This window comes from Fusarium pseudograminearum, chromosome 1 (genome assembly GCF_000303195.2).
Source record: "Fusarium pseudograminearum CS3096 chromosome 1, whole genome shotgun sequence".
Lineage (NCBI taxonomy): Eukaryota > Fungi > Ascomycota > Sordariomycetes > Hypocreales > Nectriaceae > Fusarium > Fusarium pseudograminearum.
In genome coordinates, this window is record NC_031951.1 from 8,102,171 (window position 1) to 8,128,154 (window position 25,984).

General features: G+C 49.3%; 10 protein-coding genes across 10 annotated transcripts, besides 4 other annotated features; 4 read left to right on the forward strand and 6 right to left on the reverse strand.

Moving 5' to 3' along the window:
- Positions 1–104: a repeat region.
- A 619-nt stretch (positions 105–723) lies between these two features.
- Positions 724–2,610, reverse strand: FPSE_08609 (uncharacterized protein; the record flags this gene model as incomplete). The annotated part of the gene is made up of 1 exon (XM_009261727.1): positions 724–2,610. The coding sequence occupies one exon, from the start codon at positions 2,608–2,610 to the stop codon at positions 724–726; it is 1,887 nt and encodes a 628-aa protein (XP_009260002.1).
- Positions 2,611–2,845: 235 nt separating this feature from the next.
- Positions 2,846–2,881: a microsatellite.
- An 802-nt stretch (positions 2,882–3,683) lies between these two features.
- Positions 3,684–3,712: a microsatellite.
- A 103-nt stretch (positions 3,713–3,815) lies between these two features.
- Positions 3,816–3,886: a repeat region.
- A 5,086-nt stretch (positions 3,887–8,972) lies between these two features.
- FPSE_08610 (uncharacterized protein) lies at positions 8,973–10,303 on the forward strand (the record flags this gene model as incomplete). Its single annotated transcript, XM_009261728.1, has 3 exons — positions 8,973–9,018; positions 9,188–9,228; positions 9,662–10,303. 3 exons carry the CDS (start codon positions 8,973–8,975, stop codon positions 10,301–10,303), a joined length of 729 nt encoding a protein of 242 aa, XP_009260003.1.
- A 456-nt stretch (positions 10,304–10,759) lies between these two features.
- FPSE_08611 (uncharacterized protein) lies at positions 10,760–11,635 on the reverse strand (the record flags this gene model as incomplete). The annotated part of the gene is made up of 1 exon (XM_009261729.1): positions 10,760–11,635. The coding sequence occupies one exon, from the start codon at positions 11,633–11,635 to the stop codon at positions 10,760–10,762; it is 876 nt and encodes a 291-aa protein (XP_009260004.1).
- Positions 11,636–12,088: 453 nt separating this feature from the next.
- On the forward strand, positions 12,089–13,062 carry FPSE_08612 (uncharacterized protein; the record flags this gene model as incomplete). The annotated part of the gene is made up of 4 exons (XM_009261730.1): positions 12,089–12,119; positions 12,525–12,568; positions 12,628–12,853; positions 12,908–13,062. 4 exons carry the CDS (start codon positions 12,089–12,091, stop codon positions 13,060–13,062), a joined length of 456 nt encoding a protein of 151 aa, XP_009260005.1.
- A 542-nt stretch (positions 13,063–13,604) lies between these two features.
- On the reverse strand, positions 13,605–13,962 carry FPSE_08613 (uncharacterized protein; the record flags this gene model as incomplete). The annotated part of the gene is made up of 2 exons (XM_009261731.1): positions 13,605–13,768; positions 13,845–13,962. 2 exons carry the CDS (start codon positions 13,960–13,962, stop codon positions 13,605–13,607), a joined length of 282 nt encoding a protein of 93 aa, XP_009260006.1.
- Positions 13,963–14,531: 569 nt separating this feature from the next.
- FPSE_08614 (uncharacterized protein) lies at positions 14,532–16,471 on the reverse strand (the record flags this gene model as incomplete). The annotated part of the gene is made up of 2 exons (XM_009261732.1): positions 14,532–15,117; positions 15,168–16,471. 2 exons carry the CDS (start codon positions 16,469–16,471, stop codon positions 14,532–14,534), a joined length of 1,890 nt encoding a protein of 629 aa, XP_009260007.1.
- Positions 16,472–18,102: 1,631 nt separating this feature from the next.
- FPSE_08615 (uncharacterized protein) lies at positions 18,103–18,522 on the forward strand (the record flags this gene model as incomplete). The annotated part of the gene is made up of 3 exons (XM_009261733.1): positions 18,103–18,153; positions 18,213–18,272; positions 18,340–18,522. The coding sequence occupies 3 exons, from the start codon at positions 18,103–18,105 to the stop codon at positions 18,520–18,522; spliced, it is 294 nt and encodes a 97-aa protein (XP_009260008.1).
- A 145-nt stretch (positions 18,523–18,667) lies between these two features.
- FPSE_08616 (uncharacterized protein) lies at positions 18,668–19,183 on the reverse strand (the record flags this gene model as incomplete). The annotated part of the gene is made up of 4 exons (XM_009261734.1): positions 18,668–18,766; positions 18,824–18,894; positions 18,951–19,029; positions 19,085–19,183. 4 exons carry the CDS (start codon positions 19,181–19,183, stop codon positions 18,668–18,670), a joined length of 348 nt encoding a protein of 115 aa, XP_009260009.1.
- Positions 19,184–20,696: 1,513 nt separating this feature from the next.
- Positions 20,697–21,830, forward strand: FPSE_08617 (uncharacterized protein; the record flags this gene model as incomplete). The annotated part of the gene is made up of 1 exon (XM_009261735.1): positions 20,697–21,830. One exon carries the CDS (start codon positions 20,697–20,699, stop codon positions 21,828–21,830), a length of 1,134 nt encoding a protein of 377 aa, XP_009260010.1.
- Positions 21,831–23,055: 1,225 nt separating this feature from the next.
- FPSE_08618 (uncharacterized protein) lies at positions 23,056–25,276 on the reverse strand (the record flags this gene model as incomplete). The annotated part of the gene is made up of 5 exons (XM_009261736.1): positions 23,056–23,616; positions 23,668–23,733; positions 23,782–23,942; positions 23,992–25,067; positions 25,116–25,276. 5 exons carry the CDS (start codon positions 25,274–25,276, stop codon positions 23,056–23,058), a joined length of 2,025 nt encoding a protein of 674 aa, XP_009260011.1.
- Positions 25,277–25,984: the final 708 nt, after the last annotated feature.

The window sequence follows — 25,984 nt, forward strand, 5'->3', positions numbered from 1 at the left end:
CTCTCTCTTCCTCCTCTCTCTCTTCCTCCTCTCTCTCTTCCTCCTCTCTCTCTTCCTCCTCTCTCTCTTCCTCCTCTCTCTCTTCCTCCTCTCTCTCTTCCTCTGCCTTATCTTTATATCCTTTATCTTCTACTTAACTTTTTCTTTCTAATCTTCTATTAATCTCTCCTTTTAGTACTTATATAATAAATATATTTACAGTTATTATTTAGAGAGTTATACAGTCAGCTAGCTAAATATCTACAATACTGTATTAATAACAGGTATACTTTATTCTTCTCTTCCTTTAGTTACTTACTTACCTTGTCTACTATAAGGGTTATACTACAGATATAAACTATAAAACAGAAGGGCCAGGTTAATATACATTAACTTCAATCGGGTACATCAATATTAAACGTCCAACAGTTACATTCTATCGTCTTCATTCATCACAGCGGCTACACAACTAACATAGAACATCACATCGGACATGCAAGTTTAACTTGAAATAGCAACAGAAATCTCACATATATGTTTACAGCACAAGTCACAAAGGCATTGTTTGAAAGAATGTTTGAGTAGGTACTTCTGGTATTTATATTGTTTCTAAAATATCCTATACACAGAAAGCGAGTAAGGCTCTCGTCATAATCCAAGCAACGCACGAAATATCTTCGAGTATCGCCCCAGGGACTCAAGACGGCCCAACTACATTTGAAGGTTGTAGAGACTCAATCCCGTTTACCAACCTCCAACCCACTCAACGTCGCCGAGATCGGTGCGTCTATCTCGACGCCAATTCCAATCCCTTCCCTTGTTCCAAGGGCACTCCTTAATACTAGACCGTTCTTTAGCGGCCCCAAATTTGTTATGATAATTAGAATGATCCCAAACGCCCGCTTCGTAAGATTTGTTGTATCCAAAACCAAAATTGTGTCGTCGGGGCTTGGAAAGTTCCACCGACTTAATAGAATCAAAAGTAGCTGCTTGAGCCCGACGTCGCTCGCCCAGCGCCGCCCATTTATCCTTGGAGCTTCGCTCTTTGGACGTGGGAGAATGGGAATAGTTGGGGGTGATAGTGATGTGGTGTGTTTTGGGTGCTGGTGCTTCTTGGAAGAAGAAGCCGTCAGCAACCAGATCATCATCAATGTCACCCTTGATGTCGTGAGCATGCGACGTGGGTTGGGGTTGAGTCTCAACCATGTCGATCTTCTCGACTTCCTTCTCCTCCTCCTTGCTCTCTTGGCTCCAAGTGCGGGCATTGAGCTCCTGCAGCATCTGTCGCTGCTGTTCCATCTCCTCCTCTTCCTCATCCTCGTCCCACATATCGCTCCAGCTCTTAGACACAGCTTCTTGTCGTCGACCAAACACCATAGACATAGCAGGCATAGGCTTAGCCATGTTGATGGGGAGGGAGCCAGCAGTGGCCGCAGCCCGGTTGAATCGAGCAGTGGGTTTGATAGCAAGCGACTTCATGGAAGCACCCAAGTGAGAGTCGTAAAGAGACGACATGGGAGTCTGCGTGTTGGCAGAGCACCAGTCGGTGTTGGTTGCCTCGGACTTGGGGAAAAGCTCCTCGGTGTAGCTCTCGTCGTCGGGAATGACGCTGAGTTGTCGTCCGAGATGGGTGGTACCATGGAGAGCCTTGGCCCAGGGGAAAGCGCCAGTGTCGACGGCAGGGGACTGGATCGATGGGGTGCGGAGAGGCTCACGGTTGGCAGTGGCCACGTTGGGAGACTCAGCGCCGCAGTACTCATCGTCATCCTCGTCATCGGTGGTGAAAGTGACAACTCGAAGCAGAGCCTCACGAGCGCCTTCCAGTGATCGACGTCTTGGGTCGAGGTTCATGCACTGCACGAGGACCTCGTATGTATCTTGAGACATAGAAGGGAAGACGTCGAAAAGAGACTGCTTGTCGCGAGAGTAGTCAAGGAAAAGGGGGTCGGCCTCAGTGGGGGTGGTGAAAGGGTTGCGGGAGAAGAGGATATTGAGCAGGCAGATTCCGATGGCCCAGACGTCCGCCTCGGCAGGCGAGTAACCGGCGCCGGCCGAATCGAATTGCTCAGGGGCCATGTAACGGTCACTGCCAACGGTCATCTCATACGACCACTTCTCAGTAGTTGCCAGACCAAAGTCACCAAGCTTCATGGCACCGTCCGAAGTGAGAAAAATGTTCTCGGGCTTGATATCGCGATGGTAGACACCCTTGAAGTGCATGTAGTCAACGGCATCGATGAGCTCAAGCATGAATTGGCGGACATGCTCTGTCTCGAGAGGACCGTGACCCTTTCGGATTGCTTCGTAGAGATCGCCCTGGCCACAAAACTCGAGGACGAGGTAGATGTGAGATTCGGTCTCGAAAGAGTCAACCAGGTTGACGATGTTCTCGTGAGCTCCGAGGCGACTGTGCAGGGCCTGCTCTTCCGACTTGTCGTCGACAGCGAAGTCCCAGTTGCCATCGGGGCATGCGCTTTTCTTGGTCAGGCACTTGATGGCGACAGGCTCGTTTGTTCTGAGATCATGCGCCTTGAAAACCATACCAAAAGATCCATGGTTGAGGGGGGAGATTGTCTGATAACGTCCGTTGAGAATGGCACCGCCGACGAACTTTTCCTTGAGGCACTCCATTGTGAAAAAAGGGGGAATATAAAAGTACTCAAAAAGAATAGAAAATAAACAAAAGAGGAGTTGTCGAACAAACGATTTTTTGAAATTTGTCAATAACCGGTAATATAAGACCGGAGAAGGATATTGAAGCTCTTGAAAACGCTCGAGCTAATGCAATGAAATAGGAATGCTTCGCAGTATATGAGCAATGTACAGTGTCGTGATGGGAAAGCAGAGTGAAAAGGTTGATTGGTTGGTTGTTGTTGATGTTGTTGTTGTTGTTGTTGTTGTTCGTTGGTATTCAGAGGCTCATTGGGTATTCGATAGGTTGACAGACAAAAGAAATGATTATCGAATGGTCGTGATGATGAGTTGCGGGGACCTAGGTGGTCGAAGAAGGTGAGGGACAGGAAAAATGAAATTCGTTATAATAACATGTGTACGTTTTTTTGTAACTTGGAAAAGAATGTGACTTTAACAATGAGTTGAAGTGAGCCGACTTGGGACGAAGTCGAGCAGAGAATTGGTCAAGACCAAGGGAAGGCGTATAATTAGAGTATCCGGAGTCGACGATGCCGAAGAGTCGACGTGTCGGACCAGTGAAACTGGCACCGGGGGATAGGGGAGCGGAGCTCGCCCGGGACGGAGTTCCTAACGCTCGGCCGGAGTGTTGAGTCACGGGGGCCAGATAGGCCGGTTTGCAAAGTTGAGGGCCGGAGAGTAATCGCAAGTCAACGAGGAGATCCCCTTCGACTCAATGCAGTACAAGACGAATGTTCTATGCGACGTGTCCGACTGTAAATTGGCGCTTTTGTTGATGGCCGAGGCTCGAAACCGATGTATGCGATAACGGAACGATTTAATAGGAGATCTAGGCGAACAAGGACAAATGCAGCGACAAACAACAAAAGTCAAAGACGCTTCTTCTTATTCTTCTCGTGGATGATTGTATAGCTCAAGCAATGTGATCGATGGTGGTTTGACTATTTGGTTGGTTGGTTGTCGTTGGATCACAGCGATAAGCGTTTGCTTGCCAGTTGCTTGGTTCGGATGAGGTGGCGAGGCGGATTCGTTCGGTGTTGAGAACGCTGAGAGGGTGGGATGAGATGGGATGGGATTGGATTAGATATGAGTGTACAGAAGAGATAGAGATGAGAATAGTGAAGGAAGAGTGGCAAGCTCGAGAAAGAAGAAGGCCTTTGAAGATGCGGAAAGCGTACAAATGAAGGGAAAGAGAGGGTGGAGAGACGATGATAAGAAAGCAGGGGAAAGAAGACAAGAGAAGAGAGAATGAGAGTGAGCTTAGAGGGAAAGGCGGTGATGGAACCAAGTGGAGAGGGATGGATGGCCATGGGATAGGTTGGATTAGTGAGAAGAGCCAGTGTTCATCCTGTTTGGCACACCCAGGCGAGACCAAGGCAGGTGCGACGGCGAGTGAGAGCAGGGTCTAGAACGAACGGGGGGAGTGTCTTGAGATGAGGTTGCCTTCCGTGGTTGCAGTCCCCACCTTCTCCCCAGGGACTAAGGAAACGATGGGACATGCTGTCGTACCTTAACTGCTGCGTTGTTGTTTGTACCGGACGAGCCGGGGTAGGTAGTAGTGAATACTGGGGCTAGGCTAAAAGGCAGGCAGGCACGAAGGGAACAACACGACAGGGGAGCCAGAGCCAAGTAATGCACATGCGCACACAGCAGGTACAGTGCGCGACGACATACACTGTCTCGGCCACCCAACGCTCCCTGTCTCTCCCTGCTAATACCTCGCGCGCGACGCAGTGAGGAATGGCGCTACCATGGGACGATGCCACGACGGGCCAGGGAGGGAATGGCGGCATAAAGAAAGTCAATCAAACAGCTGCAGTGATCAGAAACATTGATGGCCCGGGATTGGTGTAGCTGATACCTGGTCGTCTCAGAGTCAGGAAGCATTGCGACACCAGACAGACAAATCAATCAATACATGACGACACGCACGGAGAAATTAATGAAAGGTGAAGACGCGTTATCAGAATACATACAGTGAATGCTACAGTATAATTGCACAACGCTTGCATAACTGGCATATACGGCAAACGTTATTCCAAGTTATCAAAGTTATCCATCGAATACAACCTCCCGATATGACGGAATCGCTACTAGCATGACGACTTTGTCCAAGACCAACCTGGCCCAGGCACTGTGCTATCAGGGATATTGCGCTGTCTAGCTCAGTGTCAACAAAACCTCACGCGCACTGAGAGTGGAGAGCATTGACTCTTGTCGGGAGTCATCAAGGGGCCGGTGCCGGGCTTCAGGCTCTGAGCATCAGTCATACGGACGAGTACGGGGCCTCAGCGCCGAATATTGGTGGTGATTCCAGTAGTTTCTGCCGGCGTCCCGCTGCCGGCTCCTTGGGCTCGACTCGTTTTCCTTAGCTACGGTAACTACTGCGGACAGAGGACAGTCGTCTTCATTTGCGATGGTCGGCGGGAAATGACATGTTGGCCAGCGTGATCATACAGTGTGCGCCCCTGAGCTGTACAGTACTCCCATGTTGATATTGATCAATATCCTCAAGAGACAAAACAGACTCAGATACGGATCCTGAGAATGGGATTTGCGCTTCTGGGCCTTGGAGGCGCAGTGCTGATAGCGGGTTCACCGCCCGATACCATCGCGTGAGGTATATTGCAGCTGGAAGGCTGGTACTGCAAGGACATGCCTTGTGAGTACTGCTTGATGAAGATCCCAACAGACAACTATATCCAAGCTATCGCTGGGCGTGACCAAGATGGTGTAGGGACTCGAGGCATGAATGGATGACTTGTTCACTGGCTGCAGAAACCTAGCGTAGCATTGCACATAGTGCGTATAGTGCGCGTGGCACCAGTGGCCGCATGGCTACCATCCCCAGGTTTTACTGGCTTGGCTCGGCAGCGTCAGAAAGGGCAGCGCAGAGGCAGAATCAAGACGAAACAGACCAGACGAGAGGGACCTCTTTCCCCAACAGAATCAAACTGGGAAACCCAGCTTCTGATGTCTTTCTCAATCAGTCTCGTGCACCAAAAAGTGAGCCTATCTCACTATTCCGAATGCGAAACCAGGGTCTTTCTCGAGATTCAACTCGCCGCCATCTCGGCTTACAGTTTTGATCCGTCGCATCACAATTCAAACCTTTTGACAGCTAGTTGACGCCACAAGTCTTGAGTCCAGAGACGGTTCTCAGCCAACATTGCAGTGTGGGAATTGGGCGATGCTCGATAGGTACCGCTACGCAATTAGACCCGACGGTATTATCCACATCCAATGATTGCATCTTCTGCCACGTTTCTCTTGGCCTTGTTCCTGGACTCGAAGCCTGTCCAATTCCAATTATTCCTTTCTTCGATTGTCAAGGACCCTTGTTATCAATGGCTATCTGCAGTATCAGTCCAAGGCCTCGAGCTTTTTGCCGTCATTCGTCGTCGATCACCCTCCTGATACCTTGACGGTCCTCACCCTTGCAAATGCTAACAGTTAGTTATCAAGGTTATCAGGGAATTAGTCCGGCGCGGTCACTGGTCATGCACTCCTGGATCATGCATTCCAGTGGGGATGCCCCAGCGTTACGAGGACCCTTTCGTCTCAGGAACCAGATAAACATATTACGGTGCTGCACTGTAATGCACAGTCAGAGCCAGGCGGCTGAAGCCACCAACTGTTTACTTGAGTGAAGCGGTACAGTATGTTTACTTTACAATAAGCGCCAGAAGCTTCCACCAGAAACCAAGGGTTGGACGAGATTGCTTGCTTACTGGAAACCGTAAATAGAAAAGGGGCGTGCGTCAGACTTGGATTCAAAGCCAGGCTATGCCAATGCTACCTATGTATGTTATGCCACCTATACATACTACCTAGCCATGGCACAGTGCTGTGCTCCAAGGCTGGTTTGTCATGGGTGTAACGAACCAGTCGGCAGCCATCAAACATGACTGGATGGAGTTTCAAGGGTCCGTGTCGCTCGCTGAGCCATGCACAAGTCTGTGCAACTCTTCACGGGTGAATAGCACGCAAGCCGTGATCTGTGCGCGTTTGCGACTGTTTACTACCAGCAATTAATTGCCTACAGTATCCGTACCCTGAGGGTTGTCTTTGATGATCTGTCCTGTTTGTTTATACACTGTCCTGTGTGTACTGTACCGCACTGCGACCCTATTAGGGAAAAAGACAACAAAGAACAATCTTGAAATGTGAAATGTGAAATGTGAAATGTGAAATGTGAAATGACGGCATCTCGGATCCATCCTGAGCGGAGACATTGGTAATAAGTAAGAATACGATAGGATTACGAATCTCGGTATGGAATTTCTGCAAGATTACTCACTTCGCTACAATTTCAGGATATTACCTCCGACCTTGGGACTCCGTGTCATGCCGTCTTGTAAGGACCGTCCGTCCGTCCCCCGTTCCCCGACAGTCGGGGCGGGTCCATCCTCAACCTCGGCGGCCTCGTGAGTCGTGATGTTTACAGTCTGCTGCCTTTAATTATGGAGAAGTTGTTGCGGACAAATATGGAGACTGACTAAAACATTGACATCCGCATTCATGGAGTTTTCCATTACGACGGTGGCCATGGATGTGACTCAATCGACAGACCTGAGCGAGATACGGAGGCAATACGAGAGATTGCGTTGAAACAAGACACGATGATGATATTGAACTTGCATAACTAATTGCGCGTCGAATTAGTCAACGCTATAATTATAATTATACTCTCTCTCTCTACTGTACATGAGAATGACTCTTGATTATTGGGTACACGGTATTTGGACCGGACTCGGCTGGACTGTCTCACATCACGTCGCTTTCGGTGCTGATTCGTCACTATATCAGAAACATAATATTTACTTTCTCTTACACCATCACTTCTGTACTGTGCTGTGTTTATACTAATATTGCGACATGTACCGTATCATACACACCATGATTCATGCGCAGATCTCATACCAGGGGAAGTATCGCGAAGAGAGAGAGAAGGAGAGCGACAAAGAAGATCTCAGTCGTACGTGGCCTGATTTACAGATTTGTCGATCGAGAGTTGCAGAAAAGAGACCTTGTCCAGGGTAGCACCAAGTCATGGGATGAGGCTAAATTTGTGACCCATCACCTAAGAAAACAGGTGATGGGACGGACCAGGCCAGGACCCTTCATTCATCTCAGAATGGCTGGGCGACAAAGTGACATGTGCAGCGGCAGGAGGGGCCGCCTAATGACAAGTACATACATACATGCAATGTCTGCAGTATGTATCCGTAACAGGTCTCCATATACCACGAGGCCAAGCTCACAAAGAGACTCCACCTAGTCCGATGAAAGGGTCCTGTGTGGGACACAACAGCTGTTGTCTTTTCTTCTTCTGCTGTCTTTGGGTAGTCTGGCCTGCAGCTGTGCTGTTGTCAGGGGTGTTTTCTTTTGGCGCTGCTTACTACGTTTCTGGAAGCTGCATGAACTGACCACTTCTCAGCTCGGGAACAGCAGGGGAATTGGGTAACTGCTATCAAGCTGCATCCTCTGCCCTGCTTTGCCTCAGAGCCACAGCAGAGCTACTGAAACCCGTGTCGTCCCGTGGTTTACTATTCCTTGAATGCGAACTGATCTAGATGACTTGTCCTCCAGCTCAGACAGCTCGTGACTGTAAAGTCAACCTCCCAAAGCTGCCACTTGTCACTTTCAGCAGGTTTCTAATTAGAGATCCACCATACAAGATCATTCAAGCCATCTCGGATCTGACCGTCGACCCCTGTCTTGCGCAGAGAGAGAGCCATGTCTTTCTATTCAGTTCCAATTTTTGCTATATCCTACCCTGTAGTCCAACAGTAAAATACTGATACGCCATTGGCCAGTCTACCTCTTAAACCTCTTGACCGCCTTTCCTCTGCTGTTCACATGGACCACCAACCCTCCATGTTGTAAAAAATCCCCGGTCCCAAAGCCGTTTAGATTCGATCTGCTGTTACACTTTTCGCTCGACCCAAGTTGCTTGCTGCATAATAGGCTTAGAAAACGGGGGCTGGATAATACCATCAAACCTCAAGGATCTCGAACCTCCAAGGAAAAAAGAAAGCGTATCTGCCCAAAAAGACGCCAAGCTAGGTAGCGGCCCGCTCTTTAGAATCCAGGAACAGGGAAGGAGAGGACCTTCAGCTGGCCACCGCCGATTCCGATTGTCGAAAACTCTTTTTTTCTTCCATCACTCTCCCTCGACACCGTTACCCTTCAAAGATCGTGGCAGGGATATCAGATCGGATTTGGGATCTCGTCCAGCTTACTTGTTTCATCTCTCCCTTTCGAGGAACTTCTCACAAGACGTGTCGATATCAGGCTTGACCGCTTCCCGTCGAAAAACAACTCATACCTAATTCACGATGACGCTCAACCTCAACGACTTTGATGTCCTGGTGTTTGATATTGGTAAGACTAGATTGGTTCCACAGTTTCTTTTAGTGACTGCGTGGTTTGTTGGTTGCAAGGACTTTCTTGGATCATGTTACTGCCTTGATATGGGACTTGTTTGTCGTGTATTTTATGTTTTGCTTGGATATCTACACATACAGAATAGTCATAATAACAAATATTACAGAAGGAACCGTTTGTCCCATCTCCTTTGTCAAGGATGTCCTAGTGAGTTGTGCAATTTCTTTCCTGCATGTTCCGTCTCGTCTCACTGGCAACCGTCCCGTCTCCCGTCTCCCATCTTCCGTTTGCTTCCACCGCTTAACCCACATACCACCTCCGTCGGCCCCTCTCTACCGCTCCGGGGCCCGGAGCTCCGTATGGATCCCATCAAATTTCGTCCCAGCCTCTCATCCCGAACCTCTTCGGTCCAGACGCCGGCCCTTGGACATCCACTTCTCGGCGTCCAAGCTGCCGAACCAGGTCATGCCAAGTTGTTGAAGTCTTTGGGCGTGTGCATCTGATTTTTTTCTTCTTTGAACCCAGCAATTCATCCCCCAGCCCCTTTGACCCCTTCACCGACTTTGCCCCGATTCGCGATAGTGTGCCCAACGTCAACAACAATGCACCCTGCTGACCACGGTCTGTTCGCCGTACCCAGTTCCCATATGCACTCGAGGCACTTCCCAAAGTCTTGGAACAAGAGTGGGACAGCCCAGAGTTTGCAAAGTATCGTGATGCTTTTCCCGAAGAGTACCGCAACTCGCCTTCTGACTTTGAAGCCCACGTCCACGATCTTGTGAAGCGCGATGTCAAGATAACCTACCTCAAGTCGCTCCAGGGATACCTCTGGCTGCAAGGTTACGAGTCGGGCAACATCGTCGCTCCCCTTTTCCCAGATGTCGAAACTTTCTTCAACGAGGCCACCCAGAGCGGAAAGAAGATCATCATCTACTCCTCCGGCTCGGTCCCTGCGCAGAAGCTGCTCTTCGCGCATACGAATTCTGAGAAGTCAGATATGACACCTCTTATCACCGATTATTTCGACACCACCAATGCGGGGCCCAAGACCGAGGTCGACAGCTACAGCAAGATCATCTCTCATCACCCGGAGCACAAGGACCTCAACAGATGGCTCTTCCTAAGCGATAACATCGACGAAGTCAAGGCTGCTGTTGGGGCGGGTATGCGAAGCCTGCCCGTCGTTCGTCCTGGAAACGCGCCGTTGCCGCCAAATGAACCTCTGTCAAAAGTCGCAATTACCGAGTTCAAGCACTCAGAAGTTGCTTCATTAGGAGTATGATAGACGGCTGCATGCAAAGGTCCTTCGGAGGGTGGGGAAGTGATAGTCGTCGAATAGCGTGGCAGTGTTCGTGCGGAGAAAGCAGGAGTAGTAGCTCGCTAGGGATTTCTAGTTCCTCAAATCCGAGACCAAAACGGCCAGCTGATCTTGTCCACTGATGATCTGGTGTCCACAAACTGCATGAGTACTACCCGCCCCCTTATCAGTCGTGCGACGTTGGGAGTTGCAGATAGTCGATCTGTTGCTGCATGCGCAGTACAGTGTGTATTCGCCAAGACCGTGCCGATAGTGTATTCGTTATCAACCTCACACACTCGTAATGCCAGCTCACTATCGTGTGCTCGACAAAGGTGTATGTAAAACGCCATATGTTTCGATGTGCTGATTGATGGTTGGATAGTTGCGCATATGCAGCTCCTTGAGGCCCCACGCTTTGTCGGGTTTCCCCTCAGCACTTCATTTCGAATGACTCGTCGAGGCCTTGAGTGTCATGACAAAGTTGTTCCGCGTCCGTCCTGGGTTGACTTCCTTTTTGGTAAAGTCTGGTCGCTTAGCAGGGGCAGCTCCAGTCCTCTTCCATAGAGAATATGCCAGCTTCTGCGTCATCTTAGTTTTGGTGCACACGTAACCAAGCATAGTCATTAGTTCGTCGAGTCGAGCCTCTGTGAAATATCGTGAGTTGTCAACACAGCTGCGAGGAAGAACCACAAAAAGGCAGGGGAACAGCTCATCTGAGCTGGTTGGGGGATCAGATGCAGGTCGAAGAAACGATAGTGTTCGAAGAAGCATCTGGCCACGTCCCTCGGCTTCGGGGACGAAGTTGAGCACTAGACTCAGTGAGATTATGTCAAAGACCTCGGAATCGTCCTTGGGTAAGGGTCGCTCCATGAAATCCTGCTTAGTGATTCCTGGCTCCTGACTGTTGAGATCGATATGCTTCATGGCAAAGATACCACTTGTAGAGCATGCATTTCGGGTACTCAGGGATCCAACCTCAAGCATATGCAACGGTTGAGCGCGTTTCTTGAGATCTGTCACGGGGAGCCATTCCAGGAGCACCTTTGACGTGTCGCCTCCTCTGTCGAGACTTTGACCTTGAAGACTAGCCTTCTGATAGTGATCGAGACCGCCTAGCTTGGCAATCTCAGAAGCAATACGCGTCTCGGTAGACGTGTCGCCCTTGGCTGCAGCTTGTCGTCGTTGCTTCTCCAGTTGGTGATGCGTGTTGATGAGAGTTCTGCTGGCTTTCCGGGACATGGACCGTGAGGATTTCACAGTCGGTGGACGGCCATTTGAAAGGCTCTTTACCCGTGTCTGCTTCTTTGAAACCATTTTGATGTTGGGCTGAGGGTGTTGCGTCTTGATGTTTGAACCCTTTGAAGCGAAATAATCTGAAATTTCATGTTAGTCTCGGTAAAAGATAGGGTGTTGAATATTTAGACTCACCACCTTTGCCCAACACAAGATGTTGTCCAAAACACAGGACAAAGATATGTTAAAGACCTCGTATACGCATTTCAGCCATCGATATAGTCAATTAATTGTAATAAACCAAAGGCATATTCAGTGCTGTTGTTGTCGCTCAACCTCACCTTTACAGCACAGAGCCAACCAACCAATCAAACCTGACCATTGACTCCCCGCTGGATCCACAAATTTATAGCCCTAATAAACCACAGGATTTCAAAAAGTCGAAACTCTTTTTTTTCTTTCCTGATCTTTTCTTCGAACACTCCGACGACAACCAGCACCACCGACAACTTTGTGCCCACGACAACCGACACAATGGCCGCCAAGGATACCAAGGGAAAGAAAGGTACGACATGATCTGAACACGCGAAGAGGGAGAAAAGGAAGAGTTGGGGAAAATGAAGAAATGGCAACCGGGCCGGAATATTCTCAGAAAAAAAGCGAAATTCGACCAAGAAAACAACGACGGCATCAACGACTCGGCTCGATTCGACCATAATCTTGCTTCGATAAATTAATGCCTTCAGTATCGTCACATCTCGCCTGCTTCAAAACTTGACTTGCTTTGATCGCATCGGGTGTCGATACCATCTTGCTTCGCTACAATCGAGAAATTCCGACCCGCGCCGCCGCTACTATCATTATACCCTTTTCAACTTTTACTCTCGGAGCCCTATCCCTACAGCATCATGCAGCAGCAGATTTTGCGAGTTCTGTACAAGGGCGATTGCTGATGCTTTTTTGACTACAGGAGGCAACAAGGCCGCTCAGGCTGCCAAGGCCGCTCTCAAGGGCGTAAGTTTTTAACCATACTTAATCTCTCCGCGATGACATTTTACTAACAACACCCGTAGACCAACTCCCACAAGAAGGTCAAGGCTCGCTACAGCACCTCCTTCCACCGCCCCAAGACCCTGATCACCAGCCGTGCTCCCAAGTACCCTCGTCGATCTATCCCCCACCAGCCTCGTCTCGATGAGCACAAGGTTGTCATCCACCCTCTCAACACTGAGAGCGCCATGAAGAAGATGGAGGAGAACAACACCCTCGTCTTCATCGTTGACGTCAAGGCCAACAAGGGTAAGCAAAAAATACCTAGTAAAATTCGCACACAAAAAGCTAACTTTCAACCAGCTCAAATCAAGCTTGCCCTCAAGAAGCTTTACGACATTGACTGCCTCAAGATCAACACCCTGATCCGACCTGACGGCAGCAAGAAGGCCTACGCCCGCCTTACTCCCGATGTTGACGCTCTCGACATCGCTGCCAACAAGCTCTCTCTCGTTTAAAGACATTACTTGGCTTGTGGATTTCTGGCGTGTCATTGGGCTGGTTTATTGTCTGCTGAAAATGCAAGACACGGACATGGGAAAAGGCGTAAAAAGTGCTTCTCGTTTAGAGTGCAAATGATCATGAATTTAAAACCGCCCAGCACACTGTCGTGCCTATTCGTCGAGGACCATACCTGTTTCACTTAGTGACGTCTTGCCTTTGTGATTGAAAGTAATTCTGCTTATTGTATAATATTCATCATCTTAGCTATAACGAGATGATCTCGGTTCACTTGAGCCATGCCATTATTTCTATCAAGTCATTGGGTCACACCAAATGCAGCAGCAATGCTAGAAAAACTTTGCACTGAAAAGTTGAGACACCTTTGTTCTTTCATGTTGTACACATCGTGATCGTCAAACTCTGCAACCAGCAAAGTTGAACTAGTCCTGGACATGATCTAAGCTTTTCCACCCCGATCCAAGTCCCGTCTAATTATACACCGTTCATCATACATGATCTGTAATAACTCCAAAACTGCTTGCTGAAACTAGTCGCCTTAGTTGCGCATGCCGTTGAGGTGCTTCATCGTGAGGTAGTTGACGTCAAGAAATCGCTCGACACAGTTGGCCAAGCATGTCTCCTCAGACTTGTCGAGCTTGGGGTTCTTGACGGTTCCGGGAACGCACTTGGACCAGCACATCTGTGTCAAGCTGTGGGTTTCTATAATAAGAAAGACGACTGATTAGCTTTTGTGTTTTCTTGTTATACACGGATCAGGGCAGTCGGGTCGACGTACGGGCTTGGATCTGAGAACGCTGCTGCTCGTTGGCGAGAAACTGGCGAAGCTCGGTGCGGTCCTTGTCGTTGAGCTTCTCAAGGTCGGCGTTGTCAATGTTGAGTTGTTGTGCACTCATGTCGGCGGTTGTGGATGGGCTGCTGGTACTTGTGTAGCGAGGATAAGGCCGGTTTTGCTGGTGATTGAATGGTTGATGCTCTCTCAAGTTCAAGATTTTTGATGATGCTCAATTGTTCAGCAGCTGGCCAATAATCGATCGTTGCTGGTCGGCTGTACAGCCCCACCTCTCAGCCTTCCACAAGTTTAACTCCAAGAGTCTCTGTATCACTCATAGTAGGTACTATACGCATGTGAATATAACTCATCAAGACAATTGTTGATACTTTGAAATGCCTTGTTCTGTATACCTTGATTAAAGACTTTCTACATACATAAAAGCAGACATTACCACGCCTCAAGACACGCAAACGCCGAAAGCCTCTATGGACATAATCTAATTGCAAAGTGTACTGCTAAAAGAGAGATAATAGTACCACCACCGCTGTATGCCACTGCGCCTTTTCTACCTCTATACATGACTTGATACGATGCTCGTTCCCGCCGAATCTATGAAGTGAAAGAAAACAACAGGTAGAGACTGACAAACAATGCAGAAACAGTTCCAACCAATACGTAGCATTGGCCACACTAGATGTAGCGCTTCCAGCGTGCTAATGCCATAAATACGCAACACATGAAGATCATGAATCCAATGATGCTAAAGAAGGGTGCCAAGTTGGTCGCGGCAACAGTTGCGAACGGAACTGGCACGTTCATTCCGAACACACCGCTGACCAAGTTAAGGGGAACAAGGACCGAGGCCAACATGGTGATCTTGCTAAGCACTTCGTTGGTGTGCGTTCCCTGCTCGATACTCTTAATGGATACTGTCGCGAGGTAGTTGCTGTGCGCCCGAGACAGAATCTTTTCGAAGTGGCCCAGATTGGTCGCCATTGTCACAACGTGATCCTGGATGTCACCCAAGTACATGCCAATGTCCATGCGTGGGGTGACCTTGTAGTTCTCGTTGCATCGCTTGGTGAAACCGCGGAGAACATCGGCCTTGCCACCGAGAAGGCGATAAAGAGCCAGACAGTTCCTGCGGATCCGACCAATACGACGAAGGAATGAATTGGAGTCATCTTCACGCATTACGAACACTTCATCCTCGATAGCGTCCGCTTCAAGTTCAAGTTGGCGAATGACAGGGCCAAAGGAATCGACGATATCGTCACTATAGACTGTTAGAATGGCTGATTGGCGTGCTTGTGGGTCGACACTTACATTAGAGCATAGCAGATCCAGTCACTGCTAAGAGAGACGTAGTCTTTCAAAGCAGTGATTCGCCTGCGAACTTGAGCTGCGTGGGAGTTGGGCTCAAAACTGAAGCTGAGGGTGCCCTCCCTGAACACAATGACATATGTGTTGAAGGGCTCGTACTCGATGCCGTCATCTTCTTCGACAACGGAGAAGGATCTGAAACAGGCAAAGTAGTACGACGGGAAGAGCTCAATCTTCTCGCGAGCTTCCTGAGTAATGATATCTTCAATCGTGAGAGGGTGAATACCGAAAGACTTGCAGATGCTTTGCACTTCTTCCTTGGTGGCCGCGTTGACGTTCAGCCACCAAACACCGTCTTCTTCCTCATCAGGCAGCTCAAAAAGCCCACGGAGATCTTCACCTGGAAGCACAAGATCGCCGAAATCCGCAGCGTGGATGGTTGACTCCCATGCCGAAGAGAAGAAGCTGAACCGGTTGGGATCAATAGGGACGGGTTGCTTTTCAGCGACCGCATCCTCATTATGGGACCCGACAGTTTGGTTTGTCTTTTCACGAGTCATAGAATCGTCTGAGACAGGCTCCAGGATATCACCATCAACAGTCACCATTCGTTGCAGACGCGATTCATTCTGCTGAGCTCGCATATCCTCGAAGCTCTTTTTGGCAGCAGCAGCGGCAGCCGCTGCATTACGCTCTGCCGCTCGCTCCGCCGCACGTTCAGCAGCCTGCTCATTGATGAAGTTCTCAAGATAGTCGAAATCAATGTACAAGTGGTCCTTGTGGTAGCTCTCTTTGACCGGGAAGCAAACGTCTTCCTCGGCGGTCTTGTTGGTTGAAAAGCTGGCGGCATCATTATCAATGACGGTATGGGGCTTGCTTCGGTGGCTACGCTTGCTGGAGACGGACATGGCCCGGCTGGCGACATCCTCCATGTCAGGCTTGTTAGGCTCCGAGAACGACATGTCCCGCTCTCGGCGACGAGCCTGAGCGAACGCCTTGACCGAGTTGGGAGGCGAGATTGAACGGTCTGTCGAGTCGACGGTAGGACGGCGACTACGGCGCGCGGTCGGAGACGCATCACCGGTTTCCTCATCGATAATAGCTTCCTCAAAGTCGCGAACTCGGATAGCAGGAGGGGAAGAAGGCTCAGGCTCAAGTTGACGAGCACCATAGAGACTGTCAAAGGTACCGCGACGGGGACGCTCAACCCTGGTCGAGACTGACTGGTGGCGGTGATCGTCGAGTTCCGGGACCGGAGTGTCATACCCAGACCGGGGGATGGAGCTGGAGTCTTCGTGGTCAGACATTTTGAATCGATTGATGGTTAGTCCTCGAGGGTTCTGGTTCGAATAATCGCCGTATATAATAGATGGATATGATTCTGTCGAGGGGGATCGGAGGGTGAATTGCGCCTCGGTTTATAGTCCCATAGCTTGATGTTGTTCCAATTACTGGCGCCGTCTAATGCAGTCGATTATTGACGTCGCACCCGGCGCGGCATGGGCGCGCCGAGTTGAAGTTTTGTTCAAAATTGAGCTCTGCTCGGCGGTGGTCGCCAGCGGCAGCTGGTTGTTTGAAGGGATGTTGTTGACTAGCAGAAGAAGGGGGCGAGCAGTGTGATTCGAAGGCCAGTTACGGGGGCTTCTTGTTTACTCCGCTATAGACCCAGAAGCCGGGACCGAAAAGCGAAGGGAGAACGTTGGAAAAGGCGAATTGAGCCAACTTGAAGACTGGTATAGAATAACGGCGCGACGCCGGGACGTGAGTGGCGTTGGAGGCGCAAGTGCTCGAAAGCGTCGTTCGGTTTATACAAGGCAGTCGAAACTGATGCCTCTTGGGATATGATAAAAAGTAAAGTTGCGATAAGAAACAGGAAGCGAGTTGACTTAAGGAGTCAATTCGAGTCGAGTTATTTGCGGTGAATAGCGAGAATTCGTTTGGGCAGGAACAGGGAATAAAGGCAGTCCTGTCGTATGAGGGGATAGAACAAGGTCTAGGCCAATTTCGATACTGGCACGGCTAAACCAGACGAGAAATTTTCTCGAGGTTATGGTTGATTGAAAGACCCGGTTCGCTGTGCACGGGGTACATTAAAAGGAGGTTTGCAGGTTGGGTTGTCAGTAGCGACGACGATAGATGTCAGGGTTAGGTTGATTAAAGAGGAGTTGAGGAACTAATAAGTAGTCTTGAAAGTGGGAAGGGCTAAGAAAAAAATTGTCTTGGCCTGGTGTGTCGGCTATCACAAGCAAAAATAGATGCGACCTTACAGACAACCCGGTCAGTATTACTATAATTTGACTGATGGAGGCCGCCACTTTGATTTCCATGACTTACGCACTTGTTGTGCAGGAAAATGCTTGGCCTTGGTTTTGATCCAGCATCCCTGGTTCCTTGCCCGTGCTCACCATATGACTCTTCTTTGGCTGCCCGTCCTTAGGTCGGATGTTAGCCGGACAGGAACTCGTACTATGATTTGACTTTTATGTATATGAATTATGGAATGACTGATTCGTCGAATGCAATCCCGTCATTCCATGTGCATTGATTCATATGATAGCCTTGCCATCGTTGTTCTTTCCTGATATGCAGGTTTCTTGGATAGGTACCTAGAAATACTGAGGCAGGAAGTAAGAAATTGGGCTAATAATAATAATAATCTGACCATTGCGTTATTGCTTTGTTCTCATTATCCATCTGACACCAAAATCAAGATCAAGCATTGGGCTGGCTGGGCTGTTCCTCGCTTGGAGTCAACTGTCAAAGCTTGTTTGCCGAAAACGGCCTAGTTTTGGAACCTCCAAAACAGCCAGGTGTCGAGACCTGTTCCGACTGTACATCCACCGGCCTACACTACCGTACCTGTTAGCGACCAACGGCATCGCATCTGAACAACATCTACAGCTACATTACAACCACAACCACGCGACTATCATTCAACATGGCTGACCAAGCTCTTGACCAGATCCGAGACGTTGTCGATGGACAGATTGTACATGATCCCCCCTCCTTGATTTACCTGATCAACGTCTGACTGAAGCTCCACTATAGGACTTTGAAGGACAGAAGCTCGTCGAGTTCCTCGCTACAGCTCTTCTCATCGTTTCTGGTGTACGTCCATCACGTTAGATGATATCATCTACCACCCTCTTGAATTGTCTGGCTAATTGCAAACTAGCTGATCTCGTTCGTTGTCGGTTACATCCTCCAAGATATCAAGCTCGCTGTATACCTAGGGTTGGGAGGTACGGCCCTGACCTTCCTCGTCGTGGTGCCAGCTTGGCCATTCTACAACAAACACCCTGTCAAGTGGCTGCCAGCAGGTTACGCATACGATCTTGCAAGCAAGGGAAATCAATAGATTGTATGGTCTCGCTGTTTATGACAGTATCATCTCGAATACAGCTACCAGTGCCGCATGCCGCACGTCGACGATCCCTTTTATACACATGTTTTGTTCCTTTCTTCATAAGACATAAACCCCGGAGACGCCGCTTGCATATCCTCTATCGCCCGTACTTCTGGAACTCCCAGTCCCTATTGTCCAGGGGACAAACAGATCGAGCCTTCAACCATCGTGAAATGCAATGGAAGTGGAATGCATGCTAGGTACCCGTTAGTCTAAATACGTGAAAGAAAACAAGATGATGCGGTAGTCTTACGTTGCAGATACCCCAGGCCACAGTGCATTCTTCGCTGGTAGCAGATGCTTGGTTCGCCTGACATTCGATGCCTGATGGATTTGTCAGCCTCTTATCATGATGCCGTGAAGATTTCCAGTAAACATACACAGATCCATAATGTGATTACGGCAGATGGCACAGTTATCGACCACGATATCCCAAGCCCAAAGGGCTACAGCGTTCCACTGTTGATTTCCAGTCAGCACATATCCAGAGTGGTCACCTCGAGAAGATGTGTACCTTCTTGACCTCAAACTTCTTCTTGCCCTCGACACTCTTGCTGTTGGAGCCCTCGGCCTTCTTGGCGACAGGCGCATCGCTCATCTCAACATCGGCCATGGTGGGTAGGTTTAGTAGTGAAATCGAGGTTCGACGTTGGTATTGTATGGATTCGGTTCGTCGGTTACGAAAAGATTCTCGTTGACTAGATACTGACGGTCAGATTCGGTCGTGTGGTGTCGTTGTCGTCAAGTTGCAGTCGACAGGTGAAAGCGACAGTGAAAGACGTACGAATATCGGTGGTTATGCTATGATGTAGATGCTTTATGACTGTCAGCGGCAACTTTTAGGCAGAGGCGCGCAGATAAAAGAAAAAGAACCTTGATGGTGCAGATGACCAAAAAGAAAAAGTCAATCCAAGGTACATACATAGTGGTGATTTTGTCTCTCATCAAAGAGTGATGATGCGGCTCTAGAGTTGAACGGGAAGGCTGGACCAAGGATCTATCTACCTCTGGATAGATGAATACCTAGCAGGCAGCTGTCATGGACGGGGATTGGATGGGAGCAGCCGACCCTGTAATACAGCCCGCCCGGGCATTCGTTACAGCGAAGCGGAATGGCGGGGTCAATCAGAGTTTCCATTCCATCTAGGTATCAAATTCATTCATAGATCACTTTTCTTTCTGGTGGACTTTGACGACTTCTAAAGTCTTTTGATAGTAGGTATTGAGTTTTGCAAAAAGTCAGAGTCTATACTGCCTTTCCGTCGCCCTGCAACCATAGAAGTTAGTGTCTAAAGAAGAAAGAAGCAACGTTATTCTCACAACATGTAAAAGCGTGGACTTAATAGGTACCTAGGCGACAGTTTAGTAGCCCACTTCATCTTCCTTTAGCTCTCACATCACTTTGATTATTGGTATCTGGCATATTACAACCCATCTGCCCACCTGTCTACCCTTCGAATCATTATCAGATGCCATCCGCATATTTATTCGACAAGAGACGACAAAACAGAACAAAGAAAAGAAAAGAAACCACCACAGCACTGCCCCCCCCGAAAAACAAGGCTGCACAGCATCAGTGCCCAGGCGTCGTCTAGAACCGCTTTAGGCGCTCAAGACTAGGTCCGCTTTGTACACTTGGACAAGCCTAATGCTAGCCCGGCCCGCGTCATTGCCTCCCATCATACTGCAACTGCACTGCACTGCCAGTGGGCTCTTGTTTCGGATCTGCCCTGTGCTTGTTGGTTATTAACCTAAAGCCTCCCCTACTTCTCTTCTCTGTTTCCGTTCCCCTCATTCACCACTCAGTCCTTGAATCACACTTTCTCCTACAATCTAGGTCTAGTACAGTCATGGTCAGAATAGCCAACTCTCTCCTTACAAGAATAGTTGCTTCATACTCAATCACCATTCCTGCTTCCATCTCATCTTCTCTCTCGTATAATCCGCCCGAACCATAATCCGCCCTGTCGCATCCTATCAACAATCGCAAAACCAAAACCAAACCCAAATCGTCAACCAAACAAAACGAAACAACACAGCGAGCCCGCCCGTCTTGTCTTATCGTATCATCCTGTCTCACTTCATCTACCTTATTATCTTCTTTCACCTTTGTGATATCAGTCGAAATGAGTGAAACACCTTCCCAGCCTACGACAACTCCTGCCCGACGCCGGAATGGCCGAAACGGTCGTCCCGCTGCTCAGAAAGCTTATGCCTCGGAGAATGATGTCGCCACTATTGATCCCGCGCGACATGATCGTGCCCCACGCACTCCTCAGAAGGGAGCTGGCACTGATACTCCCATGAGCCATACCAACTCGAAGCAGCGAACCCGTAACAGCAGCCATAACAATAACAACAACAAACAACGTGGCAAATCTGGTCCTCACTCCCCCGACTTTGCTCGCCCTGGACGTGTTACACCTCCGAATCAATCTTCTTCTATGAAGTCCATCTCTGCTTTCGCAGGTGCGACTTTCCACGCCTCTCCTGCGCCATCTGCCCTGCCTCTTCCCAGCTTTGTCTCTCGGCCGGCAACTGAGTCTCCTAGTGTCACCAGGACACCGCGAGAGATTATTCAGGAGCCTTCTCCTCCAACCGACACCGAGGCCCCAACTCCTCTGCGACAGGGCTCGTCAGGCGTTCAGGAATCTCCTCTTGACTTCATGTTCCGTGCTCATCGTCAGGAAAAGGAACGCCAGCGTAGTGGAAGCACCAGCAGCTTCCTTGCATCGAGACCTGTCAGTGAATCACCCTCTGTGCAGTCTCCTTTTGGACCTGGTAGTGTTCCCCAGCCGGCAACCCTTCCTCAGACTGCTCGTAGCCAAGCCCGTTTCCAATCCGTAGGCATCGACAGTGGGGAATTCGACGGAACCCCAGGCCGACCTGTCGGGCCGGCCTTCTCTACGCCTTATCAGGAACGTATTCGGGCTGCTCGTACCAATTCTGCGCGGTCGCCCGCTGATCTATCTGCCCATCAACAAAAGGCTAACCCCGAGCCTGAAGATCCCACCGAGGCTCTAAAGAAATTTCTTTTCAGTGGCAACGGCACGAGCGTCTCCCAATCTGTCCCTAATGGATTCGCACCAGCCCCTCCTGCTCACCAATACGACCGTGCTAGAAACATTCCAAATGCACCAGCTCCTTACAACGGCCATTCAAACAACATTCAGGCCATGGAGAACGATCTTCGTCGTATTCTCAAACTGGACTTGGGCAGTCCCTCTCCTTCAAACGCAAACCAGCGTTTGTTCTCCTAAGACTTGACGTCTTTCAGTGCTTCCTACTTCGGCGTTTTCCTTGCTCCTCTTCTGCATATCTCTCTCGACTGCCGGCAGTCTACAGACGGCATCAACGGAACGTGATATTTGGCGACACGGTTTTCCATGTTTACGGGGGGTACAGCGGCATTGTCTCTGAACTTTGGCGTTATCAGAGGATCAAAGACATATTCGGAAGGACTGTTGATTGGCTCAGTTTCTTTTTTCTGGTTCAGCTATGGGGTACCTCGGAGTCATCTATGTGATTTTTATCTGCACTTTCGGACTCGTTTGCCTTGCATGGGAGTTGGGTCACGATCGTGGAAATGTTTATATCAAGGGGGATTCTAGGGGTGGACGGACGGATGTACATTGGGATGTGCGACTTGTATCACGGCAAATCATCTTCTTTTTCCGACTGGTTTCTGATGATACCCAAGAGCTTTTTCTCTCTCTCTCTCTCTTTTCGGTCTTTATGAAAGCAAAGCGGCTTGGGGATGATAGATGTGGTAACAATCAGGAGACACTTCGGATTTTCCGACGTCTAGATAGTCATGACTACGCTCATTAAATATATTTTTTTCATTGCTGATTTCAAGAACAGTGCTTAGTGAGAACCGGTATTTGGCATATAGTGCTCGTGAATACATGGTTTCTGTTCCATGTCAGAAGTCATATTCCTAATAGAACAGAAGCTTCCTTATCAGTCACCCACATCATAGAGTTCATTATTGCTGTGTTGACCCAGGCAGCTGCTCTGACAATCACAGTGTATATGTGTTGGGAGAGTTAGTTATTGATGAAAACCTTGATCTGACTATATGTTGAGTTTTTGATCTGTACGGACCACTTGGTTGAGAATTTAGAGAAAAATGAGAAGGCTTAGGCTTCGGTTTACAGACATTAAAAAAGTACTTTTAATAGATCCTAATAGAACAAACTTTATCATGCAATGGATACGTCCCCACGAAAGTATCCGTTTGAGAGCGACGAAACACTCTGCGAAGGTGTCATCAACAAGTCAGAGATCAATGCAAGCAGTGGGATAGAAGCAAAATGGATCCAAACAGAATGAGCCATAAGACGGCCCATATATAACATATTATTCGTTGTCCTATCTCCATTCTCGTAAATCAAACGTACCAAGCCCGGCCAGTACGACACACAAATGCTCAGCAACTCCTATAGATGCCTCAACGATCAAAATAATTCAGAAACACACAGTCTAGTCAGCGCCAATGAGATGCTTGGGCAAGAACGTCCAAATAGTTCCTAGTGTACCCAAGATGGAAAACACAACGAGGAGTATGAACGAGACGGTCTTTTCCCGAAAAGTAACATCCTGCCAGTACAACTTCAGATAGAATGAGATGGGCAGGATGATGGAGATGAGGGTGCAGAGCGCAGCGCCGAGGAACGCACACACGGAGTCGAAGGCTGGGAATACAATAGAGATGAACAGCAGGAGAATAACCACAAAGACTCGGACAAGCATTCGGACCGCCTTGGTGACGAGAACAGATGAGCGCGTGGGTTGGCTGTGAGGTGTGTCATGATGGTGGTGGTGCTGTTCGTGGACACCACAGATGACGTCTAAAGTAGTGATGATAGGACGGGCGTTGAGAGGAATCTTGGTCAAGGGGATGATGGCAATAAAAATGCACATTATGATCTTCAAAGCATCGGGATAGCCCTTGGACTTGAGGATGTTGGAGGTGATGGCATCCTTGATACCATCACCGAACATGAGCATACCAATTACGGCCAGGCAGGTATCAACAAGGTACTGAATAGGTTAGATGAGCTATAAACTTGGATATACGACTTGGATACTTACAGAGAAGGAGAATGTGATGTTGACGGCCTTGCCCCATTTGTATGGGTGGCGCATGTCACGATAAATCTGCATTGTGTTAGCTCAGGACCTCACAAGGAGTAACATGTAGCATACCGATGGGAACACGGAGTGAGCACCCCATGGACTGGCGAGGAGACCATATGCAAGGGGCACAGCCAGCCAGTTCTCAGGAAGGAGATACGTCGTCGCCGGTTCACGCAGCGAACCAGGATAGTTTGGTTTGTAGAGACCGTCAATGATAACAATCACGACAACTGAGACGTGTAAGTAGATGAACGGAGAATACTAGGCCAGTGCACTTACTGCAGAAAGTGGAAAAGATACCCACGACACTGGTGTAACTCAACAGGCGCAGGGGAAGCGCATTGAGCACCAATACCAAACAAGAGGCTACAACCTTCCAAGTGTTGACGGTAGCAAGACCTGGAAGCAGGAGGCTCAGAGAGTCGGCAAAGAGAATCACCAAAGCGACACAAGCTGCTATTAATTCAAGACTGAAGAGTGCAGAAACAATGACTCGAGCGCGGGTACCAAATGAGACGTACGCCAGGTCGGAATATGTGATGAGGCTGGGGTCAAAGTCCATGCACTTGGCCAACAGCTTACCAGTGTACGACGTGACAGCAGCCGTAAAGGTGAGAAGAAACAGACCGGTGATCCAACCCGTCATCTGGAAGGCCAGCGGAAGACTGAGCAGACCTACGCCGATAAGAGCGTTGATGGAGTTGAAGACGGACTGAGGAAGAGTACTCTGGCCCTCAACAGCGAGGACAACCTTATTGCCCTGCTTGACCTCCTTGACGAGAATAGGCTGGTGCTCTCCATGCGCCGCGTCTTCGCCTTCCACCTCATCCTCGTCGGCTACACCCCACCCACTTCCCTCGCTAAAGGAGATGCGGTGTCGCGTACCTCTGTCCATGGTCCCGAAAGGCGAAGAGTCGCGGAACGAGCCATAGCTGCCGACGATATCGGGGGCCGCAAGATGAGGTGGGACAGCAAAGATGCTTGACCGGGGCGAGCCCACGATGGAGGAATCGCCCGCCTCGACGTCGAGCAACGGCTTCGTCTCGTCGTCGCGACGGGACATCCTCATAGGCCTTGGAGACGAGTCAATGGCGGAGCTGGATTCGCCGTTGGCCTGGGAAGACGATGCTTCTAGATGCTGGCGCAAAAGGCCCGACTGTGGTTGCGACCCCTGGACATGACTGCGGCTGTACTCGAGATCTTGTGCTTCTCCCTCGGGCGCAAGGACAAAACTCGGTCGACGAGGAATAACTTCGTGGAATCCTGCGGCTCGCTGCCAACTTCTGGCAAAGGATCGGAAGCTGTTGACTCCGCCAATGTCGGCGATGGCAGCCAATTGATATGTGATGGAGGATCTGGGGGAGTTAGTTATAACTGATTTATATCGCGTTTGTTTAACATACCGTCTTCGCCTCCTGAGACCTCCTTGGTCGCCCCCATCGTTGTTGTCGTCGTCGTCGACGAGAGCTTGTTCGCGATCAAGCATGCTTTCGGTCACGCTTTCACTGGGGGAACCACCTCCATCGTAGTCATCCCAGTTCGTAGGATTCCGCGCCGCAGACATTGTAATTCTTTATCGTCGCCAACTTCACGTTTGGTTCTGATTTAAATTCTGATTGTATCGTCGTGTCGTTTCGTTATCCGGTTTGAGGCCAAATACAAGATTCTGCGTTATCTCAATTGATCCCACCTTGTCTTGGTCTGCTGAGCAGGGCAGGTTTTGGCTGCTGGGCTTGGCTGGGGGTGGCGAAGGTAGCAGAAAAAGCTGGAAGGTTGGAAGGTCGCAAACAAGGTCAACGATGCGCAATGCAATGCAATGGGAGACAGGGTTTGTAGACTCGGCAAAATCGAGGTATCACCAAACCCTTCGAGGAGCGAATTGTTGTAATTTGCAAAGGTGGAAGAGGAGCGACAGAGAAAGAGAGAGGGCAGACTCGGCCCAAGGTCATATGGCACGAGGCTCAACTTGGATAAGTATGTTATACCTGACCAGCTAAACTAACCAGTAGTCTACGGACTGACTGAGTGACAGGACAAGTGGGCGCGCGTACTGAGCTTATCGCAACCAAGGGATCCCTGTGCGCACGATAGCCGATGGTCAGTTACTCCTCCTTGGATGGATGAATGGGCTTCAGTCTCTGATCTTGATCTTGATCTCGGACCATTAACTGGATTGAAAGGGTCAGAACAGGGTCAGGTTTGAATCCACAGGGATTACTGATACAAGAGTTAGTAGTACTCATGATAAGACGTTTGACTAAAGATGGAGTAA